Source organism: Embiotoca jacksoni, unplaced genomic scaffold, assembly GCF_022577435.1.
Source record: "Embiotoca jacksoni isolate LCO1_2020_lvr unplaced genomic scaffold, fEmbJac1.0.p SCAF_2, whole genome shotgun sequence".
In the NCBI taxonomy this organism is placed as follows: domain Eukaryota; kingdom Metazoa; phylum Chordata; class Actinopteri; family Embiotocidae; genus Embiotoca; species Embiotoca jacksoni.
Genome location: NW_027185340.1, coordinates 7,442,511 through 7,470,218, shown reverse-complemented (window position 1 = coordinate 7,470,218; position 27,708 = coordinate 7,442,511). Strand labels below are relative to the sequence as shown.

The following is a 27,708-nucleotide window of genomic DNA, read 5'->3' as shown; positions in this document are numbered from 1 at the left end:
CCATGCGCTTCTTAATACAGTCTTTATGTGGGGCATTATAATTGGAAAAGCTCAGGGTAGAGTGGTGGAGACCAGTTTCAGGAAAACAGTCATCCAAGCCATAGATGTGACAATTACATTAAGATTTTGGTTTGATTAGCGAAGGATTATTTTTTATAAACAACGTTGTGCACAAATTGCAGGCATTAGTCGGATTTGCATGAATCCTTATGACCATAGATTCCTGGAGGGACTGTATGATGTACAATGTATGAGGGTTTGCATCCAGCACCGTGTTATTCATGTTTTGAACCAGAATCAATGGAGCATTGAAGTGACTTGTACCAAATAACTGCGGAGTTGCTACTGCAGAAATGAATAAGTCAGCTGTTTGTCCTCCACCAGTAGTGAATGTTTAAATATTTGTTTAATGTGGCTTAAAGTGGCTTTGTGAAGCTCTGGTTTGTAAACCTGTGGTGTTTCTACACGTCACCATGAGTTGATTTCAACCTGATAAATCCTTCAATCTGCAGAAAAAACTATTGGTCACAATGCACACAGCCCAGGAAACTCTCCAACCTCGTTTAAACCACATAAAACAAAGGAAGGTTTACCCACAATGCACCACTGATAGCACATAATGAACCCATTACACACAATATACACCATTTACCACCAAGTCATGGCACCAACTTGGCACCACTGGCCACGCCCCCTGCATTGACCTTGCCCCACCCATCCATCACTGCCACAATTTAGACAATTAGTTCAACAGCAAATCCTTCAAACACAAATCTAGTGATGCACCTCAGAAAGTGCGGCATCTAGTAAACATCTGCTTTAATCTGGAAACAAACATTTCTGACTGAGCGGTGACACCGTGAGCTGTTATTATTATTTCAATCAATTAGATAACCCTGAGAGGAGTCGGGTAACTTTATAAAAGTCTGATATTAGTGGTTCACAATTTTTTTTTTTTTTTTTTTTTTTTTGCTAATGACCTCTTAAATTGAGGCAATGTCTGCTTTGGCTGATTATTATAGACTTGGTGATATTAATGTTTTATATGTTAGTTAAATAATTTTTTCCAAATATGCAAAACATAAAGCAATTTTCATACGTTTTTGTACTATTTGTAAGAAAGTTATGTCATCGTTGTAAATATTGTGTTTGCATTGGCAGAGCTCTGATATGACTGCAGGGAGGTGGACAGTAAACAGAGAGGCTGATATCAGGGAGATAAAATTAGAAATAGTAACACATGCGGCTTCGCTTCCCGTGAATTCCTCGTGTATGAAGGCAATTTACATGGTTACACTTCACTTACAATAAAAACTATGATATAGAGGGAGAATAACAGGATGTAAATATATTGTTATTGTGCAAAAAGCCAACAAATCAAACATGGGGTTTGGTTATATGAATGTAAGAGATTATAACTTGGTTACAAACAAGTTCTTTTTAAATTGGTTTGAAGTTCAATAACAGCTCTTTGTGTCACCGCCTCCCTCCATACATGAGAGCAGACACACACCACGCCCCCTTTTGTATGAAAACATGCGCCAAATTGGTCATAAAAAACAAATGGCACGATGTCTCATAGTTGCTGCTGATAAAACAAAAGAACAGTTTCTGTTCTCCCCCAAAAAGCAAAGGAGAGTAAAAAGAAGAAAGTTGTGGCTTCAGGTCATTTTGCAGAGAGCTTTCAAATTGGTAAACTGTCAGACACCAGCCCATAAACACGTTAATGTCTGAAGCAAACACTTCATGGCAGGTTAGTCAATGATGGTAAAGTCAACAGTTATAATGTTATGATGTAGATTCAATAAAGTACGATGTCACTGCGAGCCGATGGGTGGGGATGTTCATCATTCGTGGTTGATGAATTTGTTCTATAAAATGACGCCAACAGTAAATTAGCAATAATATTACATATTTGTTTGCCTGTGCTCCAAAGTAATATGTTATTTTGTGCCGTTAAACTGAGACCTTCAAATTTACCAGCAGTCAAATTTAAAAAATAAATAAATAAAAAAAAAAAAAGGGGGGTGGGGGGGTTGCTTTCACCCTGAAATGTGGAGTGGATATGACTCGAGGGTAAAGTGCCCAGATGTGCTGCTCTCATCCACTAGTGTGACCGAGGCCTGACGACATGAACTGACCTGGACACAGTGCTGCTCTTCCCTGATCCTGTGGAGTTCATACTTCTCCCCCTCTCTTTATACTGACTCCTCTTCTGATCCGCCACAAGACCAAAACTACACAGAGTTAACAATACAGAGAAACATTAGCATCCATTTACACAGCGTGGAGATGGAGAAACTGAAGAATCAGACAGCTGCAACTTTACTAGTGAAAATAAAAGTGAACTCACCAGGATTCAGTTTTACTGTTACTGGACTGAAGATGGTTGGCTGCAGAAGACAAACATGAAAAACAAGATTACTCATGTGTACAAGTGCAAATAAAAACAACCCTCAGCAGTGTCACTATGAGTCCTTTCATTATTAGTTAATCTGTCAGAAAGCCTTTACACTGTTTGTCTTTTTAAGCCTTTCAAAAAAACAACAACACAAAAACAAAAGAAAACTGGAATAAATGCATTTGATAACTACCGGGAGAATTAACCCAATTTCATCTTGAAGCTAAAAACCATAGATTTGCTGCCATTTTCTGTCATTGACTTTATCTTGATTGTGAAGCGGGTTAACCTTTGTTCTGCCATGGTGAGCCGGAGGTGTGACTGCTGATTTTTTTTCCCACTTCACAGGAACCTGTCCAGACCTGTCGCCCTGCCACAATCATCTCTCACTTTTTTCCCCACTTCATTTCAGCTGAATTTCTTTCAACTCACAATGTTTTTCTTCTCTGACAGACAGCTGGATTAAAGGAACCATACATGACAATAGCTCACCTGCATTCACAAATTTATTGACACGCTTCCATCCTATTAAGCACTGAACCATTTAATTTACTAATTCACCTCCACGCCATTCCTTCATTGACACTTAAATCCCTTCATGTCCTGTCCTGATCATGTCTGACATCCTTACAGCCAATTAGGATCTGTTCACACATGACATCTCCAAAGTTTTCTGCACCCCAGATGACTTCTGTCAAACATTACTCTCAACATAATTAAGGCGCTTACAGTCAGGACATAACAGCAGGAAGCAGAAACGCTCGAACTAAAGAGCTAAAGTTTGCTTACGTTTTAAACAAACACACCCAAATCCAAGAGCTGTACTATGTTTTCATCCTAAAACCACAGCAGCCAGTTAGCTACTACAAATTCAAAAGGAGAAAGGATGCCGGTTCAGTCCTGGTGACGAAGAAAATGTCCCGTTTAAAGTCACATTGGACAATTTTCTAATCAATTATTATTAATATATTTTCTGCATCCAAATGTTTTTCTAAGTCATAAAACGTATGATCTTCTGAATTCTACATTTGTATGCATTCACTTCACCCTATAATCAGTATTTTGATATTAATAGCTGGACATGTTATGCGTTTATGAGCCTACGTCTACATTTTAGCCTCTTTCAGCTTCATGTTTAGCTGTCCAGCTGGCAACTTTACTTTTTTGTTGCATTCTCACTGCTTTTCAGCATCGTTTTGGGCCAAAATTAAGTCTAGTTAAGACTTTGTTTTTAACCAGCACCGTATTACAGTTCCTGTCAGTCCTCTAGAGGATACAATGTCGGCCCCACGTTTTACCTCCCCGAAGCTTGAACAGTAGATACATGTATGACCAGGGTTGGATGGATCAAACCCAGGACTGTCACCCAGGAGATCAGGGTACAAGTCTGTCAAAAAGCAACGTGGATTTCTTTAAAGTAATGTAAGTTACTTGCATAATGTAACGCATTTAATTAACATAATGTACATTAAGTAACGTATGTGCCATACATAACCTTTCCTATGTAAAATTACTTATTTTAACCCAAACAAAGATCTTTTCCGAACCCTAACAAAGTACTTTTGGTTCCTAAACCAAAGGCATTATACTTTTTCACACGTAGGCGAGGCACAATGTGACACTGACACTATCCTGTAGTGGACAGACGCATGTAGTATACCCGTTGATACCAAGTCGTGTCTAGATTTAAAAAAACAAAAATGTTTGTCAGTTAGGAGAAACAGGAAACGTGGAGTTAGAGATGAAGAAACGCAGACATTGTGGTTAAGCGGGGCACCTGAACCAATAGGATGCCAGAGTGCCACAAAATTAAGCATAATTTCCAGTCAATTGTTGAGCAGCTCAACAAAGCTGTGTAACAACGACTGCACTGTACCACCACCCTATCTAATATTAATGTAATTGTAATGTTCCAAGTTTAGAGGGAGGACACACTTTTACTAAAAGATGCAAATTAATTGACAATTAAATATGGACTAAAAGAGCTGCTGTTGCACACTTCATGTGTTTGTATAAAATGTAATACTGTATCTTAATAACTGAAATGAAGCCAAGACTGCTGTTCCTGCACAGGACACGTCAGATCAAATCTACACAAACTCTGACCTCTCAGCATCAATTAATTAGCATCTATTCAGTCCCAGATTCCAGCAGCTGACCTGCGACCACATACACGCACGCACGCACGCACACACGCACGCACGCACGCACGTACGCACACACACACACGTACAATGCTTCAGCTTAAATTCATTACAGAATATTGTACACTCGATATACCCTCTTGCCATCAGAGCGGTTACTGATGTATTCACAGCAGATCACAGGAATGATAAAAACACACACACACACAAACACACACACACACACACACACACACACACACAGGGTCAGTCGTGCATGCCATGCGTTTCCACACCTCTGCGACTGTTGACTTTTCCTTCATGAAGAAACAAGAGAGGAATGAAGATGGAGCAGCATATCACAAGACGTGTTGACTCAACTGACACCGGTGTGTTTCTCAGACATCTGTCCTTCATTTACACACATTCAGGGCCCCAAGAAGTGTGTTTGGAAACTTCAGCTACACTTGCAGTGAAAACATGTAATTTAAGCAAAGAAGTGTTTAAAGGAAATTACTTTCATTTTAAAGGAATAATAGCACAAGCACAAGATGCTCAAGGTAAAATATTCCAACGATTTTTGGGAGTTTCAAGAGATCCATCCATCCAGTATCTATTCCCGCTTTATCCTGAACAGGGTCACGGGGGTGCTGGAGCCTATCCCAGCTCACTTTGGGCGAAGGCAGGGTCCACCCTGGGCAGCTCGCCAGTAGGTTTCAAGAGATATCAAGTTTAAAATGAAGACAAGACTAAAGCCTAAAGATCACAGTTAGTGTTTTTGTATTTAGTTTGCAGAGCTGTCTGACGAGGACTCAACCGATTTCTATATAACAGCTGTGGTTTCAGTTAATCCATACGAGAGCATCGGTATCCCAGAGGTGCTCGATGAGATGCAGGTCGGCGCTCTGGGAGGGCCGCTCATCATCATCCTGCTGAAACAGCCAACTCTGTTGCATGAATCATTTTTGGACTAATGAAGTTCTCATTAATTCCTCTGGATGCTTCTTGATTCCATCTGTTAATACCAATTCACTAACAGTACAGTAAGAACAAGAGCCGCAGACCTTGACGACTCCATGCTTCACTTGTTCTTCCTGGGGCTTTTCAAACTTCAACGTTACGGTCAATTTGGTCTCATCCAAAAGAACACATTTGGCAAAGCTGCTGTCTTTCTGCGAATGTTTGTTTCCAAATATAACAGTTGTGTTTGAAGTCAATGATTCATCTGAAAACTGATGAAGTTTTTTTTTTTTTTTTTTTTTTTTGGGGGGGGGGGGGGGGGAGTCATTCCTGCAAATATGTCAACCTTCAAATGTGACTCTGAAGGAGAACAAGCAGATTTCTCCAAAATGTCAACCTTCTTTAAGCTGCCTTCAAATCAAAATTAAAATACACAATTAGCAGAACGAGGGCGGAAACTCTGAACAATGAGAATTGCCCAAAGAATTGCTAATCTTTTTTTGTATTGTAAGTTTTCATGTGAACTGACCTTCAGCTCCCAGTGAAAGGTCATCTTCAAAGCTGCAGCCGTTCTTCAGTGCTCCTGTTCTCACACACACACACACACACACACACACACACACACACACACACACACACACACACACACACACACACACACACACAAAGTTGTGAAATCCCTTAAATTACACAAAAGCACTCAACTCCACCAAATTCCAACTTTAAAACGAGTTGTGGTTGCAAGTATGTGGTTAGAAATCAAAGTCCAGAGAGCGGAGGTGGGTGTCAGTATCTCCTCACACTGTTACATACAAACAACACGCACAGAGAACGTGGATTACCTTTGCTGGGAGAGGCACTCTGATCATCTAGAGAGGCTCCAATGGGAGTCCTGGACGAGAGACAGAGACAGTGAGTAAGAAACCAAAACCTAACCACTGAAATCCAAAACTGCAACAGACCAACTCATCCGTGAAGTAAGACCAACACACAAACCAGTTGCATCACCGAGCTTTGTAACGCGACGTCGACAGCACACATCAGATACAGAAGAAGTAGTGAGGATGCATCGACCTGCAGTTCTGTTTTGTTCTGGTTGCCGGTGTAGACGTGTGTCGTTCGCCTTCAATGCTCATCTGCTGTTATCTTATAGCCTCAGGATATCTGAAAACACCTTCAGCCTGACTGGTTGGGCAAGCCTATGACAAACTAGACCACACTATCTACCTGAGGTTCAATGCAGGTCAAGTTGAGGGAGCTCCTGGCACATATAAAGCAAACTTTTCCCAGAATAATTCCTGGTTAATATACAAAAAAAAAAAAAAAAAAAAAAAAAACATACCAGCAAACTAACACCCAGTCCTACTAGATACTGCTGGTGTCCATAACCCTCATACTGACTGGGCTGCACGAACACACCTCCTTGTGAAGTCAATATGAACGAAGATATCCTCGGTTCTCTATGAAAATATCTCTCAGTACAGCAAGAATACCGTCTAGACTGGCTCCAGTGAACTATATCAGGCCGTCTGTACGACCGTCCCACCGGTAGCTGTCTGTCAGGTGGAGGCTAACTGTGCCAGCACTACTGACAGGTAGGTTTAGTCTGAGGACCCAATGCTCGAATAAGGCTAAGAAACCAAAGTCAGGCGAAGGCTTATCTACCTCAGTCGAACTTCTGCTACTTATTTCAGCCAATTACTAACCCAGACTAAATATCTCAGGCTAGATCCAGTTTTTGTAACCTGTTCCCAGCCGTGCTACTGACCAGACTAGTTGTTCCCGGGCTAACTGTAGCTGACTGATCAGGCTCGTTGGCAGGAGCAGTAAGGTGGCGGGTCTGAGCTGCTGTCTGCAGCCGGACGCTGCAAACACTGAGCTGTTACACAACCTGTAGCGCTTATCAATGGGACAAACTTCATGCCACTATTCAACACACACACACACACACACACACACACACACACACACGGACGGTTGTGTAACAGTGCGCAGCCGCAGTGCTCGCTAATCCTCCCACTTTCCACCAGCAGCCATGTTGGCCCCGGGCCCCTGCCCTGCAGCTGTTGCCATAGCAACCTGTAATTCAGATTCTGCTGGTCATGTTACCACGGTGATGTTGCAGAGCGCACATCAGAGCATGGTACAAGGGGTTTGTGAGTGACAGTGGTAGAAAGTGTGTGTGAGTGCGTGATAACAGTGTTGATTCAGCGAGAGGAACCCCTCCTCTGTTTACTCTCCTTTATTTTTTTTTCTGCCTTTCTTTCCGTCTTCTGTCAAACTTCTTCCTGTGTCTTGCTTTCTTTTTTACTTTGCCAGAACAGCTCTACGTGCCCTATATCTGGGCGTGGGTCTGCTCCCTCTGTGTGTGTGTGGATGTATGTATGTGTGTGTGTTTGTGTGTGTTGTATGTCTAGGCGTTGGCCGCGTGTCGGTCCTTCGTCAGCATCTGATAAAAGCTCCTGAACACACACACGCACCTCCAGGCACGAGGAAAGCATATCAATAAACCAAAAGAGCAACAAAACCAGTTAGCCAGTCTGTCGCTTGTGTTGCACAAGCACACCTCCACCGCAATGTGCTGGCACAACCCAAACGCAATCATCTTGGGCAGCAGTCCCTTTGCAAAGTAGCAACTTGTTTTGGTGGTACATTTGGTGGTAAAGAAATACCCGCCAAAAACGGAAAACACTCAGGCTGGACATGATTTTTGCACGATCAACATCTTTGTCCAAACTTTTCCTTTTTGAGAGTGTAGGTCGCTGCTCGGAGGGATTTTGAAAACCAGCACATAAGACAGCGGGAAAATACACGTTTCAAATGTTGCGTGATCACATGAGTTTTCAGCACATGTGAAATTCATGTGGTTTTCCTGTTGCGTTACATTCCTGCTGATCATTTCATAATCCTCCATCAGTTGTTTTCACTGATTGGTTTTCAAGAATGTCAACCTGCAGCAACTACAAACTTTCTGCAGGCAAAATGACAATGTAATCAGCTTTATTCAAGAGTTTTCATCAAGTGCAGCTTCATCTGAAAAGTCTGGACTGCTTTAGTACATAATAAGATTATATATAATAAGAAAACACTTAAAACACTGGTATGGTCGTTTAATAAGACTGGATACTGTACCTGCATTCAATAAGCCAGCTGGCGATATCGTTGGGAACTTGCTCTGACAGAAACACAGAGAGAGACACATGAGCAGGTTGAAGCGATAAACCAGCAGATGCTGTGCTGTGCAGTGATTATAACGGGTCATAAAAGCATTACGGTGGTGCCAGCCGGCTGCAATTCCACCAGTTCACATTTCAATGATCCACGTTCATCTCCTGATAATACTACTGGGGCTGCGACTGGCAATTCAGATCAATATGTTGATTATTTTTCCAATTAGTCGGGTAAAAAAAAAGCCCTTCACAGTTTCCACAGTTTTTTTTGTACGACCAAACCTCATAATTTCAAAATGCATAAATATTAGTTAAACAGGAAGGAAGGAAATCCTCACATTTGCAGTGACTGAATTACAAACTAGAAGGTTGATTTTCCCTCCCTGGCATAACTGTTAAAATAAAACCTTCACATTTCTCAGTTAATGACTTTTCCTAAAATGGGTTTATTAATAATCTTGTGCGTTACGGGGGGGTGTGAGATAAATATCATCATTTATAACTAAAACCACTCATAGAAACCGCTGTATAATGGTGCGTTCAATGTTAAAACGACACCCGGTTGCCTAGCAACTTTCATTGTCTTTTGAGCTCCAGCAAGCGAGATTTGATAGATAAGTTAGATCGATTTGATAGATAGCTAAAGATAGGAAGAGATAGGTAAATTGGTAGACAGGAAGATCAATAGATCAATAGGTCAATAGGTATACAGTTAATATTTAGAATTTCATATCCTGTAATCCAACACTGCTTTGCTGCCAGTTTCAGCTACCTGCTTCCTCCGAGGGTTTCTGGGTGTCTCCGTTACTCTGGCTCTGCTGGGGCTCCTGGGGGCCATCGGGTTCTGGTGTGGATTCTTGCCAGATGGAGTCTCTGCTCTGGGCCCAGGCCTGCCGCCGCAGACAGGCCATGTTGACCGGCTTCACTCTGGGATCTGAGGATCAATTAAACAAACAAAACCGTGTCAGCGCAACAGCCCTGAAGTCATGAATCAGGTTTGGCAGGTATTCGATCTGACACACAGAAACTACCAAGTGATTCAAAACAAACACACGTTGAGCCATCACATGCATCAGTCGACGTCATCTAACCGCTCTTTTCATCACGAGTTTAAAAAAGGAAAGATTAAAGATGTGACTGAAGGCACAGCATTCATATCACGTCACGTCGAATTCCAGTATCTCCGAGGATAGGGAGGTAAATCTACTTCAATGAAATCTGACACTGAATTTGTGCCATTAAACCATTTAAAGCCACGAATCAGCACCAAGCGTCGCGTTCCTAACATGTTCCTTTCAACTGGTTTTAAAGTGGACGTGGAGCAACATGACAGACACACACACACACACACACACAATGATACAAATGGTTTTGGTTTGGTCAAGTTGGCATTTGCACATCTATAACTAGATTCTTCTGCTCACGGCAGAAGATGTCATTTCAACCGTTTATCAAAAACTTTTAGTTAATTATTTCAACTGTTTCTTTAATCATTTACACTTTCTTTTTGCCACTTGAGCCATAATGGTTCAGAGTGGTCCGTCCGTCCGTCTGTCCGGTTCTCGTGTACATGATATCTTAAGAGAATCTTGAGGAAATTTCTTCAGACTTGGCAAAAATTTTCACTTTGTCCCAAAGTTGAAATGATTAGATTTTAAAAGTGTTCACTCGGTTCCATGAATGAATTGATTCGATTTTAGTGGGAAAAAGGTCAAAGCTTACTGTGAGCTCACGTCTGTCCCGTCTGTCTCAATGCAACATCTCAGGAAGGCCAGGAGGGAAATTTATTAGAATTTGGTACAAATGTTTGCTTTGATTGGAGGATGAACTGATTGGATTTTGGTGGTTAAAGGTCAAGGCCATTGTTACCTAACATCCATTCCATCATCTGCCTGTCCAACTATTGAGAACGCGACATCTCAAGAACAACTAGAGGGAAACGTTCACTTGAACTTAAGGATGACTTTGGTGGTCAAAGGTCACCGTGACCTGATTTCATCTTTAGTCTGATACTGACTTGGTGACACTAATCTTTAAAACTGTGGTGATTTTATGGGTCTTTTACGCTGTCGGGTTGAAGATGTGTGTGAAACATTAACGTTTTACACATCCTTATCGACAGCGCTGTCTACTGTCGTGGCTACAACTGTGCGTTCAAATTTCTGAAAGTCTTCCATACGTTGTATATTATTCGAGTCTGAACCGACATGGATGTAAACTTCAACTTGTTTGGTTGGTGGAAGTATTCAACCATGAGACGCTAGTCCAGTATTTACATTTCAATTGCTTTTATATTCCCAGTGTTCACATATTAGTTCTAATTATTTATTTCAGCTATTTAAGCAGACGGTTTAAGTAAGACCACCCACCTGGAGCAGCGCTGGTTTCCATTCCCAGAGCTCCACTCTCCATATCTGTGTGTCTGGCTGTGCTCAGACAGTCAGTCAGAAGACACTGATGACTACAGCGACATCAGCAGGAGGTAACACACCTGAAGAGAGAAAGAGAGAGAATCTTTTTTTATTTATTGGTTTGTTAAACAGGAAACGGGATCACTAATAAACATTTCTGTTCATTTGCCAGAGTTAGGCAGGAGACTTTTTAAATACAAACACACTCCAGAACAGTAAAAAAAAAATTATATATATAACTGTGTAATAATATACTGTTATTGTTTTCCTACAAGTGACTATCAAAATTGAGTAAGCATGGTTTCTGCAAATATCGGGATTGAAAACTTGTATAACTCTTTGGAACAACCCTGATGGGGACGGAGCGACTTAGTATATTTTAAAATTATTTAAAATATGAATCTTAAATTAGAGCCCAAGGTCGTTCAGTTTACTTTTACTAAATTTGTGGTGGAAATTTACAAAACATAGTCTACAAACCTGGAGGGTAAAACAGAGAGCTGGAAATTTGAGAAGTGGCCATTATTATTGATGAACATGTTGCCCACACGGAGAGCAGCTGAGATTACACACAAACACAAACACACACTACGCGGTGCTGAGCTCTGTCGCTCCACAGAATCAAACTGAAACAGTGAGGCAGTGCGGTCGCAGTGAAAAGTACATCTCCTGAAGTGTTTTGATTGCATTGAATGAGCTCAATATTGATATGGCGAGTCAAAATGAACACATGCTGATTTGTTTCTTTACTGTGTTCATGCACCTCCGTTCATTCATGACACATGAGAGGGAAAATTAAAAGTTCCTCCGTTCAGACACCAGGACTGACCAACTGCATGGATTCAATTTGCTCCCATTATTAAAACTAAAGCACGGCAGTAGAACTCAAATAATACAGATGGGAGTCACTGAAGGGAGGAGGAGGAGGAGGATAGAGAGGAAGAGGGAGAAAACCAGAGGAGCGTGCAGCCAAATCTAAATGAGAACGTGTGAAACAGGAAACAAGTGTTTAGAATGAAGAACAGAACAACTTCCTGTCCGAGAACAAGAGAGAGAGAGAGAGAGAGAGAGAGATGAGGGGGTAGAAAAGATCTATTTTTAGATGACTTTGTGCAAATGCAAAAACAAACCAGAATGTGAGAAAACAACAAAAGGACCACAAACAGTGGACCGCAGCGACATCGACATCTCTGAGCACACATCAGGACCAACGACTCTGAGTCATCTCTAATCAAACACTCAGCTGCTGTAGACTTAAAGTAGATTGTTTTCACTGTCTCTCTTTACAGACGGCAGCAGTCATCAAAGGATTCAACAGCAACATCAGTGCAACAAAACATTGTTTCTGTGCCACCAAGAATTGACCTATAATTTACTGAAAGCTGGCACAAGATGTCAAGTCAGATTCCTTTGTTTACTTTTTATAATTTATGAAACGTCATCATTTTAATCACAAAGAGAGATTAATTTGAGGCTCTACAGCATGCGAACACGTTAACAATCAGCAACCCTAACATGCTGATAATTAGTCAATATGATGTTTACAATGTTCACCATCTTAGTTTAGTGTGTCGGCACTAAAAAACAAAATACGGCTGAGGCTGGATGTTGTTTCAGCTGCAGTTCATCCTGAGGGGAACACAAATGTCTCAAACAAACTTCATAGCAAACTACCCAGTAGTTTAGATTACAGAGAGCCACGAATGTCAACCTGTTGGTGCTGCAAGAAAGAAAAAAAAAACAGTCATGGGATCGTTCCAGTTGATATGATTTGGTTTCAGCCCATCCAATAATTGTTAAGATATTTTGTGTCTGGGCGACCAATTGATAAAGCAACAGACATGCTGTTAAGAAACTACTACATTTATATTTTCCTTTATGGTCCCCTGAACGTGGTGTCATTCTGCCAATAATCGATCTCAGTTATGAAAGATATTTTGAATTAAACTTGTGTCAGGATCTGAGGTGAGTCTGGAAATAGATACAAGATGCTTAAAACTGTGGTGATGAAACAAGAAACTGATATAAAAAAGTATAGAAAGTACAAAAAAGTAAAGTAAACGAAACTTTAGAAATAACCTTCACAAAGAAGAAATCACGACACAGTGAAGTAAACAGATTAAACATGAGGCAGACGACTAAATATAGAGGAACAGGACGGCAGATAAAACATGAAATCAGCCTTGAGGAGTAACTGATATTAATATTGTAAGAATATTATCAAATAGAAGAGGGTGTAAATCTGGGTTTGCACTCCTACAATAAACTATTTGAAGATGTGAGGATCTCTTGGCATTATTTCTGTCTCTGTTTTATCTCTCTGTAAACTGGATTTCTCTGAGAGAAGAGGATGACCCACTGACTGCAGGAATGTCCAATCTGACTGTTAAGTTAACCTGTCGACTCTGACAGAAAGCAGACCGCACCGACGTAACGGTGTCAAGAGTCTCTGTTCCAGTGCCAGACGGCACTCAGAAACTCGACTTCTTTTTCGGATCAATCGGATCAATGGCGGCCAGAAATAAAGTTTAATGATGCCAGAAGTATCAGAGGGGTGTCTTTTTTTCTTTGGTACAGACCTGAAAGACGTGAAAAGTAGAGGCGGGGAACTAATACTTATCTGTACTTTACTTGAAGTTCATTGAATTTGAATATAAATTGTACTTTTTAAACCACATTTACTTGATGCCTTAAGTCACAAGTTGAAAATTTAGATTCTGCATATAAAAAAAAAATACTTGTTCACTGACTAATCTGTTGGGTCATTTTCATGCAAAAATATCCAACATTTCAACGTCAAATATGATCATTTGCTGCTTTTCCTTGACTTGAATGACAGTAAAGTGAGTAATTTAAAAGTTTGTTGGCTTGGTGTGGCAAAACAAAGCATGTGAGGAGGATGTCACCTGTCAGCTCATTATGAGGCGTTTCTGAATGCTATCTTACATTCAGCAGACAATCAATCAACGTATCGGTCAAAAACAGAGCAACAGATTAATGACAATAATCAACATCTCTGAACTGTTAACAACGAGCTCCCCCTCAACCAGCTATGACAGAACATGCTGCTTTAACATCAACACATGACTAATAGTGATGTAATCATATTATGTGCAGTCATACAAGTGCTTTCTCAGACATTTACTGTCAGCATTTGAAACATGAGGTGACCTGTTCTGCCCTGTTCCTGTTTCATTCTCTAAAACGTTACCAAAGAAAAAGGACAAAGACAATAAGTTCTACATACACATATATCTAATAATGCCGTGTATAATATTCACCATGTACTTGCATTTTTGATAATGCAGGAATTTTAATTGTAATGCAGCATTTTTAGACTGTGCTGCAATTACTTTGACTCCAATAAAAATCTATCTGGGCCATTCTTCCAGCAACATAATCAATAAATTAATGTTTAATAAAGTAAATGTTATAGATGCAGCTCTAAAAAAAAAAAAAAACCTATTCATTGTTGATTTCTTTAAACCTGCTTCCTTTGCCTGGCACTGGATGAGAATATTTTATGAGACCATATTGTTTTATTAATTTGACCTTATGTATTTATTCTTAAAATATTATTCTTTTCAACATAAAAATGCTTTTGTCTCTTTTGTGTTTTTTGTTGACGTGTCTTATTAGCAGCTTGCTGTGAGGCACTTTGAACCGCTGTCACCTTTCCAAAAGGCGCTAAACAAATCAAGTTTGACAAAGCAAAAACAAAGTTCAAGGACAAGTGTGTTCCTCTGACAGCTCCGTCCCAGATATATGGAAAACCAACAAGCAAACAAAAAAATCTGGAAAGCATCCAGATCGTGTTCACGTTCAGCGCTGAAGGAGGAATTCAAATTATGTCAGAACAAGTATTAGTACTGCATCACAAACACATTATGCTGCACTCTGAGGAAAGATTCTGCATCCTAAAAATTCATTAAGAAAAAAAATAACAAAAATAAAAGTACTTATTCTGCCGCAGTGGTATTTATATGATTATATTTCTCGATCATTATATAAGTGCATTAAGGCTTTTAATGTTGAAACTGGTTGATGTGACGCTTTCTTACTTCATAGAGGTTCAAAAGCCCCATGTTTGATCTACACTCTGATTACACCTTCGTAATTGTAAAATTTGTTAGACATTTAAAGAAAGATGTCACGTACAATTGACCCTCCACCGACTGTCTTCTGCCTGAATGGTTTTATTTTATGGTTGATTCATTGTTAAGATGTTAGAAAAGTTTGCTTTTTAAAAATGACTTAAAAAAGTAATCAGTTATCAAAACTGTTTCCATTATAGCTCCACAGTGCTGGTTGGTTTCTGAGTGCTGAGATAAATCAAATAAAAAAGGAAGTTTGGCCATGGGGCCTCCTTAGGAGGTAAATCAAGCTATCATCTAATGATATGTCATCTTCTATATAACATATATCATCTGAACTGAAGTAACATAGAAAAATATTTCTAGAAATACAAGGATTGTTCAGCTAATAGATTGTTTGATAAACACATAATTTACCTGCCACTATTTTGATAGTTGATCAGATTTTTCAAGTAAAAAAAAAAAAAAAAAAAAAGCCCAGACTTCACTTAATTATATGTGATGCTAAACTGACAATATTTGGTTTTGGAATAAAACTTTGATCTGTAAGGAAATCATAAGAGTCATTTGTCACTATTTTCGGACATTTCAAACACAAAACTAAGAATTCACCGTTTACAATGAAGATAGAAGTTTGCAGCAAAAGTTTTCCTGTGAAAAAAAGTGGACTAGAAGTTAAAAATGTGCATGGAGTGGATCAAAGCTGCGACCATCACCTGCAGTGCAGTGAGTCCGCATGAGTGTTGACTGAGGAGCCCTGCAGCCAGTTTGTCAACATGCTTTATAACAAGCCAATTTCTAACACACGCACGCGCGCGCGTACACACACACACACATACACACACACAGAGTTATGTAGACATATCTTACAGATGCTGATCTGTCACTTTCTGCTGTTTGAACGTCAGTCAATTTCTCTATAACTCAAGATTCCTGCTTTTAAAACATGCGCAGCCTTTTTAAATCGTCATCAAACTTTCCTTTTTCTTTTCTTTTTTCTTTCTTCTTTTTTTTTGTTTAGTTCAGACCAACTTGTTGATCCTGTTCAGTTGTTCCTGCTCTGTCTAACTCGGACTGACAGCAGCCGCAGTAAAAACTCTCCACAGCCTCAAACCTCCGCAGCTCAGCGGCCAGCACTCTGAGCGCTGCGCAAAACTCACCGTCATGATCCTCCGCAGTCTCCCTCTCTGGTCCCAAACTGTCCAAAGTGTCCAAACTTTTCTAAAACCACTCCAACATTCCTGCTTCCGCTTCCTGAAAGCAGCAGCAAGCAGCAGCAGCAGCATGGAGGGAGGAGGAGGAGGAGGAGTAGGAGGAGAAGGAAAGAGGCGTGTCCTCTGCAGGCTGCAGCGGAGACACAGCGCCACCTGCCGGACTGAGTCTGTTCATACAACAAACATGCAGAGGCTCTAAAGCCCGCAGATTTGAGTAGATAAATCCTAAGTGACAGATCCTCCGTCTCGTGGTTCTGGTCTTGTTGAAGGAGTTAAATGTTTGGTGCTTGTTTGGTGTAAAACTTTATTCGACCAAATGTCTTAAATTTTTCGTGTTACACAGTTTATACACAGGAGATCTTTCAGAGGAGTTCTGTTTATTATCAGTGAGTCTGACAATTATTGTCTTTGATAATTAATTGATTGTTTAGCGAGTGAAATGTTGACAAAAAAATTACCAATATCCTTATTTCCCTAAGATAAAATCTTATTGTATTACATAAGAAAACAAAAAGATTGTGAGTTGCCTGTTGTGTTCAAACATTCCTAAAGACGTTAACACATTAAAACTCCTTAATTCTGTCTCACCAACATTGACAGAAACCAGCACACTTAAAAAGACAAAAAGAGATATTTTGGCATTTTTACTTAAAAAAACAAAATGACTGAAGACAATCAACTATCAAAATTATTACCACTGAATTTAAATTTGGATTGTAAATCTGGGTAATATAAGGTAAATATTGATGACATACATTAAAAGTTGTGAGCACTTTGTCTGTTGTTTGATGCTGGCTGTGTGTTTGGGGCCGTCGTCCTGCTGCAGGATAAATTTGTTACCAAACAGAAATGTGTGATGGATAAAAAAAATCTAACCAATCTTAGTGCCTAAAACCTTTTGCAGCCAATGGCCTCCGAAGTAAATATGTTGAGGTTGTGTGGATAATACACAGTATATTATTGATGAATAATATACGTTCTGAAAAATAAATGATGTAAAATGTTGTCATCCTTGATGTAAACTATAGCTACAAGACAGTACAGCAGGACTGAAATTTATCATATTGTAGAAATACAGCGTGAAATATGTTGAGAGAGGAGTCACTTTACCTGAAATGTTTTTCCTGTTTTGTTGTAACTTTATGCAAACATAGGACAGAGCTGAAAATATACAGTTTGCGAAGAAAGAAAGAAAGAAAGAAAGAAAGAAAGAAAGAAAGAAAGAAAGAAAGAAAGAAAGAAAGAAAAAGAACGACAACGAAACAGAAAGAAAGAAAGAAAGTGTGGTGAGCTGTGCTTTTACTTGCAGTACTAATATGTACCACTAGGTGGAAACCAAACGCTGTTAAACTGATATTTCAGTGAGACGCTCTGCTGCTGCTGCTGCTGCTGCTGGATCTGTTGGTGCACCTCAGGGACTGTTTATAAAAAGTGCAGTTGCAGTCGTGACAAACATATAACACGTTCATTATGAACTTTATTATAATTGATAAAGTGTTGGTGATTTAAATGTGAAGCCAAACCAGGATGAACATCTGTCACCATCAAACTCATGCACACACGTGAAACAGCTGAAGTTATCACAGTCGTGTTTTCTGATGCTGTTGAATGCGTCTTCAAAGTCCAGTTTTCAAAAAAAGATATCGCCTATTTGTCCAAACTTGCTAAATTTTGAATGTCGTACACCATTTTATATTATATTTTATGTTGTTACATTTTTTTTTAAACCAAGCATCTCTATCAAATATATTGTAAAAAATATTGTACATACATATGCTGCACATATAGTGCGCTTTTAGTAATTTATTAAAGGTTTGTGTTCAACTGCTTAAAGATGCTAAATAAGAAAGTTAAACAAAAGTGTTCTCCTTAAATTTGATTATTAGAATGATTATTGTAGGAAACTTGAGGAGTCTGGTGTGTTCTTCATATGAATAGGGTAATCTGACCTTCTGACACACTCACACACAGCCTGCAGGATAGAGTAATAATTCTTATTCATCAGCAAGTTGCTGTCGTTTATTCTCTTTACTTTAAATAACAAAAGAAGAAAATCTGCATCCTGACGCACGTATGTACAATCAGTTCGTTTCTGGATTTTAAAACCCACTGTAGCAGTAAATTAAACTGTAAATAAGCACTTTAGCCACAATGAAAAACTGTTATATATATATATTTTGTCCTAATGAATACAAATCTGACTTGATCTGATGATCACTTTTACAATCCTGAAGTGAGCAGCTGAGAGACAGCTGAGAGACAGAGACATTGACTCTGCGTTAACCATTAGCTGTCAGAGGGTCAGACACACAAGTTACTCCACAGTTGCCCAGTAACCTCCTGGCAACCAGCTCATCATCACCATAGCAGCCTCTTCACAGCGTAACACCCTGGGTCCAATGTCCACTGCTTCTTTCCTATTGGTCAGAGCTGATGCAGCCAGTCTGGATCAGTGGTTGTGGACCAGTTTGTTAAGCCACGCCCATTGCTCATATAAAACCATGCTCGTTTGTTTTCCTCCAGCTTTTCTTCTTTTTCTGTGTGGACTTTTTTTTTTCCAAACATGCAGTCAAAACAGGTTACGGGATCATAATTAAACAAGATTGAGATTTTGCTATAATTATTGACAATGTCGGAAGAAGAAAGATAATAGTTCTTCTGAGAGGCCAGTGAGACAATAAAGACGTCCACATTGTTGGACTCTGTTTGTCAAATAAAATAAATATATAATAAAATCTGACTATCTGATTGGGAACCCAAGGACACTATGTCCCGCCCACCTATAGCGAAAACCTGACTGCACCACGTTGCCTGTCAATCAAACAGGCCCGCCTTCAAATGCACTGCTCTTTTAGGCCATGTATCTAATTATTGGTGGGATTATTTTCAGATGGACCACCAAAAAAATTAAAAAGCATGAATGAGTTGTGGGAAAAATGTATTGACTTTGTATTTCACGAGAAAAAAAAAAGCACATCACAACTTGTTTATCGGGAAAGATCCGTGTTGGGGTTGGAAAAAAAAAAGGGTCGTCATTGACATGGAAAAAGAAACTAAATTCAGTTTAAAACAGTAAACAGCCGGCCATATTAATGTCCTGTGTTTTGTTGAAACATCCCTCCACCCCAACCTCCTCCCTCATACTCCGTCTCCTCCTTTGCTTCCATAATCACTACAGCCACTCCAGCGCGCTGTCCCAATCAAACGTAGACATGGGTCATCATAAGCTTTAAGATATCTGAGGTGATGTCAGTGTTGTCAGCCAACTCCTCACGAGTGTGGACATCTGTTCAGGGACTTATCAGGATACTGATGCTTGAATTGAGTTTACCAGGTAGAATTGAGGACATGAGGTTTTTTGATAGAATAATGATGAACGTGCATCATTCTGAAATACGCTATAATTATCACGTTACAGTTACAGCTTCCAGGGGTGTTTCTTGTGTGCGCATGCGTACCTGTGTGTGCAGATGGTCAACTTTTCTCACAAAGACAGCGAGAGAGAGCGAGAGAGAGAGAGAGAGAGAGAGCCTTTGGCTGATACAAATGGAAGATTTGTCACGTGATCCCCGCGGCAGTTTTAATGACGTAAGCACCATATGGTGTGTGCCGGGAGGGTGGGGACTCGATATGCTAATTACCCCCCAACCCTTCTTGTCTGTGAGCGAGTGTGTGTGTGTGTGTGTGTGTGTGTGTGTGTGTGTGTGTGTGTGCGCGCGCTGAGTATAAAAGCCGCAGCATCACACACACACGTCAGAAACCTCACAGCAGACCACGCACAGTCACGCACGGACACGCAGACAGAGCGAGCGGGATGCGTGCAATCTGAGGACAGGACTCGTTACAACAGGTAGATTTTCTTTTTATCACAATAATCATCAATATGTGATTGAAGTGCACCTCTAACTGGTTCCTGGGGCCTTTGAGTAAATCTGACCTTCATGATGATGAATCTGATTACTTTTTAAGATATTCATTTATACCAAATTATTAATGTCTTATTTTCATTAATAGCCTCTCTGATGGAAACTCTGCGGGGTATAATACATCTCATGTTGCTGCTACATCAGAATGAATCTGCGAGCGTCTAAAATTAACCAAGAATTCTTTTTTTTTTTTTTTTTATTCAATTCGTATTCCTAGTTTTTTTTTTCCAATTTATATTTATATATATTTTTTAATGTTTTATCATTTTATTTGTTCCTGTCCATCTGCTTTTATGTGTTTACAATAAAAACGTTATTTTTTCTTCTCTGAAATTTAAACAAAACACGTTTGAAAGATTTCATCTGTTTGTTGTTTGTTTTTTTGTTTTTTATGTAGCCTACTTTGTTCAACCCGAATCTCTGCTCACCTCCACCTGTCTGTCTGTCTGTTTAATTAACGGGACCAGTCAGCAGAAAAACTGATTTTATTTGCCATTATTATTATTATTATGGTTATTATAGGCTAATTATAAGCTTCCACGTTTAGCGCTGTAGGCTACTTCTAATAAATGTTATATTATATTTATACATATGCTGTGGCGTGTTATATTATTACATCTTTTTTCTAAAGAAAAGGTTATAAGAAATAGTTTAAACATTCAACATTTCATGGAGGCTATAGGCCTTATTCAAATGTAAAAACTTTTTTTTAACGGACATTTATTTGGGGTTTTGACGTCCTTAAAACAGATTTTATAAATTTAATGACGGAACTAATTTAAGAGCTGATTTCGTTTCTTTCGCCTTTTGCCTCGAAAGTTTCTAGTTTTTGCGATCGTTTTAATATCAATCTAAAGCTCTCATGTTGAACAAATTGTTGAGCCATCCCGGTGAATTTGTTATCTGGCCTGTATAAATTAAATGAACTTTGACAGTTCCGTGTTTTTGTGCGGTGCAGTTTGACCGAATAATTAACTGTGCAGTCTTCGTGCGCAACAGATTGATAAAACTGTAGATATCAGATTTTTAATCTGAAGAATCACTTGAACTGAATTAATTGAATCTATTATATTAGATATGAATCAGAGAGCCCCACAAATGAAGATTAAAACCAAAAATGTTTTATGTTTTGACACAGAATAAGAGCTTCATATTGGATATTTTCTTTAATTGTTTCTATCATAATTAGCCTACATTTGATAGCACCATTTTTTTTTAATGTTTCTTACCAAAACTTATTTAAAGAAAACAAATATCAGACCCTCCCATCTATCATGAAATGAAGAGTCTTAATCTTTTCATCATTATAAAAATTGAAAAGTGCGGTCTGAACAACTTTAATCCCAAAAAGCAAAATGAATGTGGAGTAAAATGTTTTGAGACCTTTTGTTTCCATTTGACAATAATTTAAATAAATGCTAAATTCAAAAAAGTGCCAAATAATTGACGTTTGATTTTCTAAATCGATTATCTATCATCGTAAAGTTTTCTAATGCATATCTACACATGTCTTAAGTTTTTTTTTTTTTTTTTTTTTTAATGAAGCCATGTTTGGTGTTTTTCAGTGAATCACGGTTCAGAGCATCATGACCAGGTCTGTGCGGGAGGAGCAGGCGTCAGTGGAGTCCGAGGAGCTGCAGGAGCTCCACAGCCCCGCAGGGAGAGACACAGAGAGGGGACCAGGACTAGGAGCAGGTGGAGGGGAGGAGGACGACGACGACGAACGCCTCCACAATCTGGACGAGGAAGATGACGACGACGACGACGACGAAGAGGAAGACGAGGAAGAGGAGGAGGAGGACTGCGAGAACAAACCCAAGAGGCGAGGGCCCAAGAAGAAGAAGATGACGAAGGCTCGCATGCAGAGGTACATTACGTTTTTTTTCCTCTGCTTATTCTCAGTTTAACCTCCCCCCCCCCCCCTAAAAAAAAAAACCAAAAAACCAGCATTTTCAGTTTAAGTGCAAACAAATTTACGTTTTTCCTGATGGTGGCGCTAGAGAAAAGGTCACTGGGTCATTAAAGTGTACACGGTTCATCCTCTGGGGAGCAGGACAGAGAAAATCAAGATGTTGGACGGACAAACGTGGTCATCCTTCCCGTGGTGACATATTCCAACAAAAAGGAAAATCTCATTTTGAAGGATATGATGTAAAGACTTTGCACTATTTGTGCAATTTGAAATATGTTAAAATGAGAATGACATGAGACCAGTGCATCACTACCCAGAAGCCCCAGCAGCTCTTGTTGAATCGGAAAGAGAAAACAAGGAGGTGCTTGTTTTCACCATACAAAGCCTAAAATACCCGTTTCTATAAATCGCAGTCCGAGTTGTGTCAAACTGATGGTGCAATCATTATTATTCAACCTTTTTGCAGCAGCTATAGTTTATATCTTAATGTCACAAATTTACCAAACAACACAAAACTGGAATCTGCAGCTTCACTGATAGATGAGAAAGTGCATTTGATATGCTTCTAAACAGACACTAGAAAAACAGTCAAAGATAAGGCAGCATCAGTGGTCCGGTGTGTGTAGTTTAAAAACCTTGAGTGGACTCAGTGTTCACCACAAGATAGACAACAGACATTTCATAAACGTAGAGTGATTTGTAACAACAAGATGGTTGTTGTTTCAACTACCCGTCTCAAGTGTCTGGCATTAGAACAGGTTACTGTGGCCGAGAGATCCCACTTTTTAGCCTTCACACGTGCAAAACTACATCAATTGCACTTCTCACTGGGCCGTAAATACCGCCAAGATGCTGCAGAACAGCATTGTGTGGCAAGCTAACGTGCTAATTTCTCAGTTGCTAACATTTGTTTTTCTGCAAATGACTGAACACAGATCATCACCAAAAAAGACGTTTTAAGATTTGATCGATGCATAACTTTGCTGACGATGAATCCGCCATCCGATTCTGCAGGTTTAAGGTGCGTCGGATGAAAGCTAACGCCCGGGAGAGGAACCGCATGCACGGGCTGAACGACGCTCTGGAGAGTCTGAGAAAAGTCGTCCCCTGCTACTCCAAAACCCAGAAGCTGTCCAAGATCGAGACTCTCCGCCTCGCCAAGAACTACATCTGGGCCCTGAGCGAGGTCCTGCGCTCCGGGAAGGCGCCCGACCTCATGAGCTTCGTCCAGGCGCTCTGCAAAGGTAAACCCCGGCGCTGCTCTCTGGTCATACGAAACTAACACGGATCGAAAATATTATAACCACATGGCCTTTTTTTTACACTGACATGTTGGTGAAATGCAACAAAATATGAGCAATAGTTCTTAATTTTCTCAAAGAGCCTGCGGGTCTCACAAGAGGGAGTGTTTCATATTTACTATTACTTTTAACCTTATTTATTTATCTATCACAAAGTTATGATTAAAAGTTGTCACACTTCATCCATCATCTTGGTCAAAGGAACAAGAATATTTGTGAACCAAATTCAATGGAAATGCATCAAACGGTTGTCGGTGACGTAGCCGTGATCGAGTGGAGAAAAAGGCAGGGGGTTCATCCTCTGGGGACGATGAACGTCAACACCAAATTTCATGACAATCAGTCGACGAGTTGAAGAAATATTTCAGTCTGGTTTCAAAGAGCTGGAACCATTAATGCAGATTGACTTTGCTCAGGTATAATGTGTTCGAAATAACTTTAGACACGTTTTCTTGTAGTTTAAACGCAAAATAAGGAAACTGGTTGAGTCCACAAAGATCAAGCGGAAATATTCACGAAACATCCTCAAAGTCTCAAAACATCCCTGTTATAGGGGTCCATGTTGCACAAATGCGTAATGGGAAGGATATGTATTGCTCTCTCAGTTTTAGAGTTGTCGGGTAAATTCCCTTAAAATAAGACTTCCTGCTGTTCATACGTAGCCGAGAGGTTTGAAGACGCGCTTCTTCCTTCCGTCTTCTGTCTCGTGTAACAGCAAATATTCAGAAAGCGCAGGCTGTGCCGTAAAATTATGTTGTTGTTTTTTTTTAATTTAAGGGCTTCTGATGAGACTTTGGAAACAAATTTAAGTAAAAGAGGGAAGTTAGTCTGTCAGTTTGCGAGGTTTGATTTTTCAGGCCTGGTAGCTGACAGAGATCAGGAGGCGTTGAAAGTGCTCAGTGATGAATCCTGATACGAGACGAGGCGTCTAATCGTCGCCTGTCTGTTCTCAGGTCTGTCTCAGCCAACAACCAACCTGGTGGCGGGCTGCCTGCAGCTCAACCCTCGGACTTTCCTGCCGGAGCAGACGCCCGACCTGCCGGCTCACCTTCCCCCCGCCGGCGCTGCCTCCTACCCCGGACACTTCGCCTACCAGAGCCCCGGGCTGACCGCCGGCTTGCCCAGCCCGCCTTACGGCAGCATGGATCCCTCCCACATCTTCCACCAGGTCAAAGGTCAGCCCTACGGCCCGCTGGAGCCCTTCTTCGACGGCGTGCTGGTGTCGGACGGCCCGGCCTTCGACCCGCCCCTCAGCCCGCCGCTCAGCATCAACGGGAACTTCTCCTCGTCCTACAAGCACGAGGCCGTCGCAGCCGCCGAGTACGACAAGAGCTTCTCCTTCAGCGTGCACTACGCGGGGGGCGCAGCCGCGGGACACCCGGCCATCTACGGCAGCGGGGGGTCCAACCCGCGGTGCGGTGAGCTGCAGGTGGACGGGCTGATGGGCTTTGACGGACACTCGCACCATGAGCGGCTGATGAACGCCCAGCTGAATGCCATCTTCCACGAGTCCTGAGGAAGAGGAGGATGAAGGACTGAGAGACTGATGGAGACAGAGAGACCGTTATATGGAGAGACAGACAGTCGTGTGTACTTTTATCATTTCATAGCTGTCTCTCTGTCTGTCCTTGCTTTTCTTCTTTCTGTCTGCGTCAGGCTCTGCGACTCTTCCTGACGATGGTGATGTCGACGATGATGTCACACCGATGATGTAACCTTCTTTGTAGCGCTTCGTCCTGCAGGAGATGCTCTCTGAATGTCTTGTTATTATCCATATTATCACTTAAAAATAATCAATAATCAACGAGCAATAATCTGGAGGAAACTATGCAATTTTGTTAAAACCTGAGTGATGCTCAGCAGATAATTCCAAATGTTGAAAGAATAAAGATTTCTCTATTTTTGGGTCAGTGTGTGAGGCGATGAAGGGCCGGCGTCGGGCCGGCAACGGGCTGAAGTGTTCATGTTGTTCATGTGGTTTTTACTTTTTGCTTTTTATAACGATCCTGTAGCATTCTGTTAACATTTCATGTGACTCTTGTTCATATTTTATATGATAGATGTTTATAAAAGCCTTTTATTAAAAGGAATTCATCGTGATTCACCTGAGAGACTCTGTTTTTCTGCAACAACACAACAACACAACTGAACAACTCTGTTTAGTCCACTTTAGTCCCCTTCGGCCCAGTTTGGTCAAGTTAAAAAAAAAAAATTTTTTATACATGTATACTTGAACACTTAAAAATAATAATAATAATAATAATCAGTTTATAAACACAACATCAAAAAAAAAATCACTTCTTTTAGTCATGTTGTCCTTTTACAGCAGCTCATATAATATAATATAAATGAATTACATAATAATGCAAATACAAGAAATGTAAATATATAACAAATATAATCAGAATCCTTAATTGATTCGTCAACTGAAAGCAAATTCACTGCTTCCAGCCTTTAAAATGTGAATAATTGCTGGTAAATCATAAACATATATGATAGTTAATTAAACATATTTGCATTGGAGACTGTAAACAAGAATATTTAGACCAAATAATGAATAAAATAAGAAAATAAGGTTAATTGATTTTTTTTTTTTTTTTTTTAATCATAAATAAGGTCCAGTCAGCTGTTGGGCAGTTTGATTAGTTCGGTTAAAGGATTTTTAAACTGTTGAGTTCACGCTCATATTTATTAATAGTATTTAACTTTAAGACAATGCAGCAAGTTGCTCACACATGTGCAGAAGTCCAAATTCACACCATCAGCAAAAAAATAAAAAAATTGATGTCTTTGGAAAGTCACACGGTTTCCACGTGACATCGATGTTTAGGCTCTGAGTCTGAGGCTCAACGCACGAGGAGAAAACACGTATCTGCTTTCAGAGAAAACCCTGTTAACAACATTATCACACCGACTGAAGGACAAAACCAGGATTATGGCGTATGTGTGTGTGTGTGTGTGTGTGTGTGTGTGTGTGTGTGTGTGTGTGTGTGTGAAGGGCACAGATGTTCGTTCTGCAGGCAAGATTTTAATTTATGAAAATGATCTCGTTTATGCATGAGAGACCCCCCCTCCACACATACTACTGTCCTGCTGCGTGTGTGTGTGTATATGTGTGTTTGTGTGTGTGTGTGTGTGGGTGTGTGTGTGTGTGTGTGCGTGTGCGTGTGCGTGTGCGTATGCGTGTGCATGTGTGTGTGTGGGTGAGCGTAAGTCAACAGGGACAATATGGTGGCCATATCCCACCATTTAGTCTCCCTGTTAAAGTGGAATAACAATGAGAGAAAGTCAGATTGCAGCACAAAGATTCACCCTGTTAATCACAGAGATATCTGGAGCAAAAACATGAAGGTATTCAGTCACAATGTTAAGAAAAAGTACGTTAGTATTACACTCAGACAGGACAGTGAAAAGATACACAGAAGAAATCTTGGAAATTTGCTGACGTTGGGGTCTGCAACTTAAACATTGGGCTGCGAGGACACCCGGAAAAGCTCCTTTTAAACGAATGACACAGACTGTAGAAAATCCCAATAAAAAAACTGCCTGAGGATGCAGAGGTGTTTACAGTGAAATCGCAAATTATGAATATAACAGAATAGATCTTCTGTGGCAGCAGCGGTCGTATTAGCAGTATTAAGAGTAGAGGTAGCAGTAGTCTTTGTGATGGTGGTTTTGTGTTTCAGTCTGTTGGCTGATCATAACACTGATTAATGCAGCTTATACTCAGCCATCTGTCAGCAACACTCACGCTGTGTGTGTGTGTGTGTGTGTGTGTGTGTGTGTGTGTGTGTGTGTGTGTGTGTGTGTGTGTGTGTGTGTGTGTGTGTGTGTGTGTGTGCGCGCGTGTGCGTGTGTATGTGCGTGTGTGTTTGAGCTGTTGCTCATAATACTGTATTAATAACAGATCCACCGTCCTCTCTGATTGGCTGGCAGGTGTCTGTTAGATCATACAGGAGGACACATATACCTTGACAGCAATTTAGGTATATTACACTGCAGGTAGCCATGACAACAGTCATGATGCTCCATGCTCTGCTTTAAACAGGGTTAGTTTTGACACTTTTGGTCAGTATACATGACAGAATGAACGCCGAGGTGTTTATTTAGAGACAATAATGGACTCACCTCTATTATACCAGAAAATCACGTTATCATCACACCCTAACATATTATTTTTCTATTTCTTTCTCCTT

At 40.2% G+C, this 27,708-nt stretch overlaps 2 protein-coding genes across 4 annotated transcripts in view; one reads left to right on the top strand and one right to left on the bottom strand.

The window, feature by feature from the left end:
• The window catches only part of itprid2 (ITPR interacting domain containing 2), a 36,642-nt gene extending 20,234 nt beyond the window's left edge, over positions 1-16,408 (bottom strand). For 2 of the 3 annotated variants that reach the window (XM_069154322.1, XM_069154323.1), the window contains exons 1-8: positions 16,320-16,408; positions 11,024-11,145; positions 9,427-9,588; positions 8,617-8,659; positions 6,327-6,376; positions 6,014-6,067; positions 2,354-2,393; positions 2,142-2,237 (exon numbers count right to left, since the gene is read on the bottom strand). In XM_069154322.1, coding sequence (XP_069010423.1) covers positions 2,142-2,237; positions 2,354-2,393; positions 6,014-6,067; positions 6,327-6,376; positions 8,617-8,659; positions 9,427-9,588; positions 11,024-11,066 — 488 coding nt within the window. In that variant the 5' untranslated portion in view covers positions 11,067-11,145; positions 16,320-16,408. The remainder of the gene's footprint in view (positions 1-2,141; positions 2,238-2,353; positions 2,394-6,013; positions 6,068-6,326; positions 6,377-8,616; positions 8,660-9,426; positions 9,589-11,023; positions 11,146-16,319) is intronic. The other variant, XM_069154324.1, reaches the window with a different exon arrangement.
• Positions 16,409-20,117: 3,709 nt separating this feature from the next.
• Positions 20,118-25,612, top strand: neurod1 (neuronal differentiation 1). The gene is made up of 4 exons (XM_069154321.1): positions 20,118-20,223; positions 21,865-22,166; positions 23,226-23,455; positions 24,466-25,612. Exons 2-4 carry the CDS (start codon positions 21,886-21,888, stop codon positions 25,026-25,028), a joined length of 1,074 nt encoding a protein of 357 aa, XP_069010422.1. The 5' UTR covers positions 20,118-20,223; positions 21,865-21,885; the 3' UTR covers positions 25,029-25,612.
• The last annotated feature ends 2,096 nt before the right edge of the window (positions 25,613-27,708 follow it).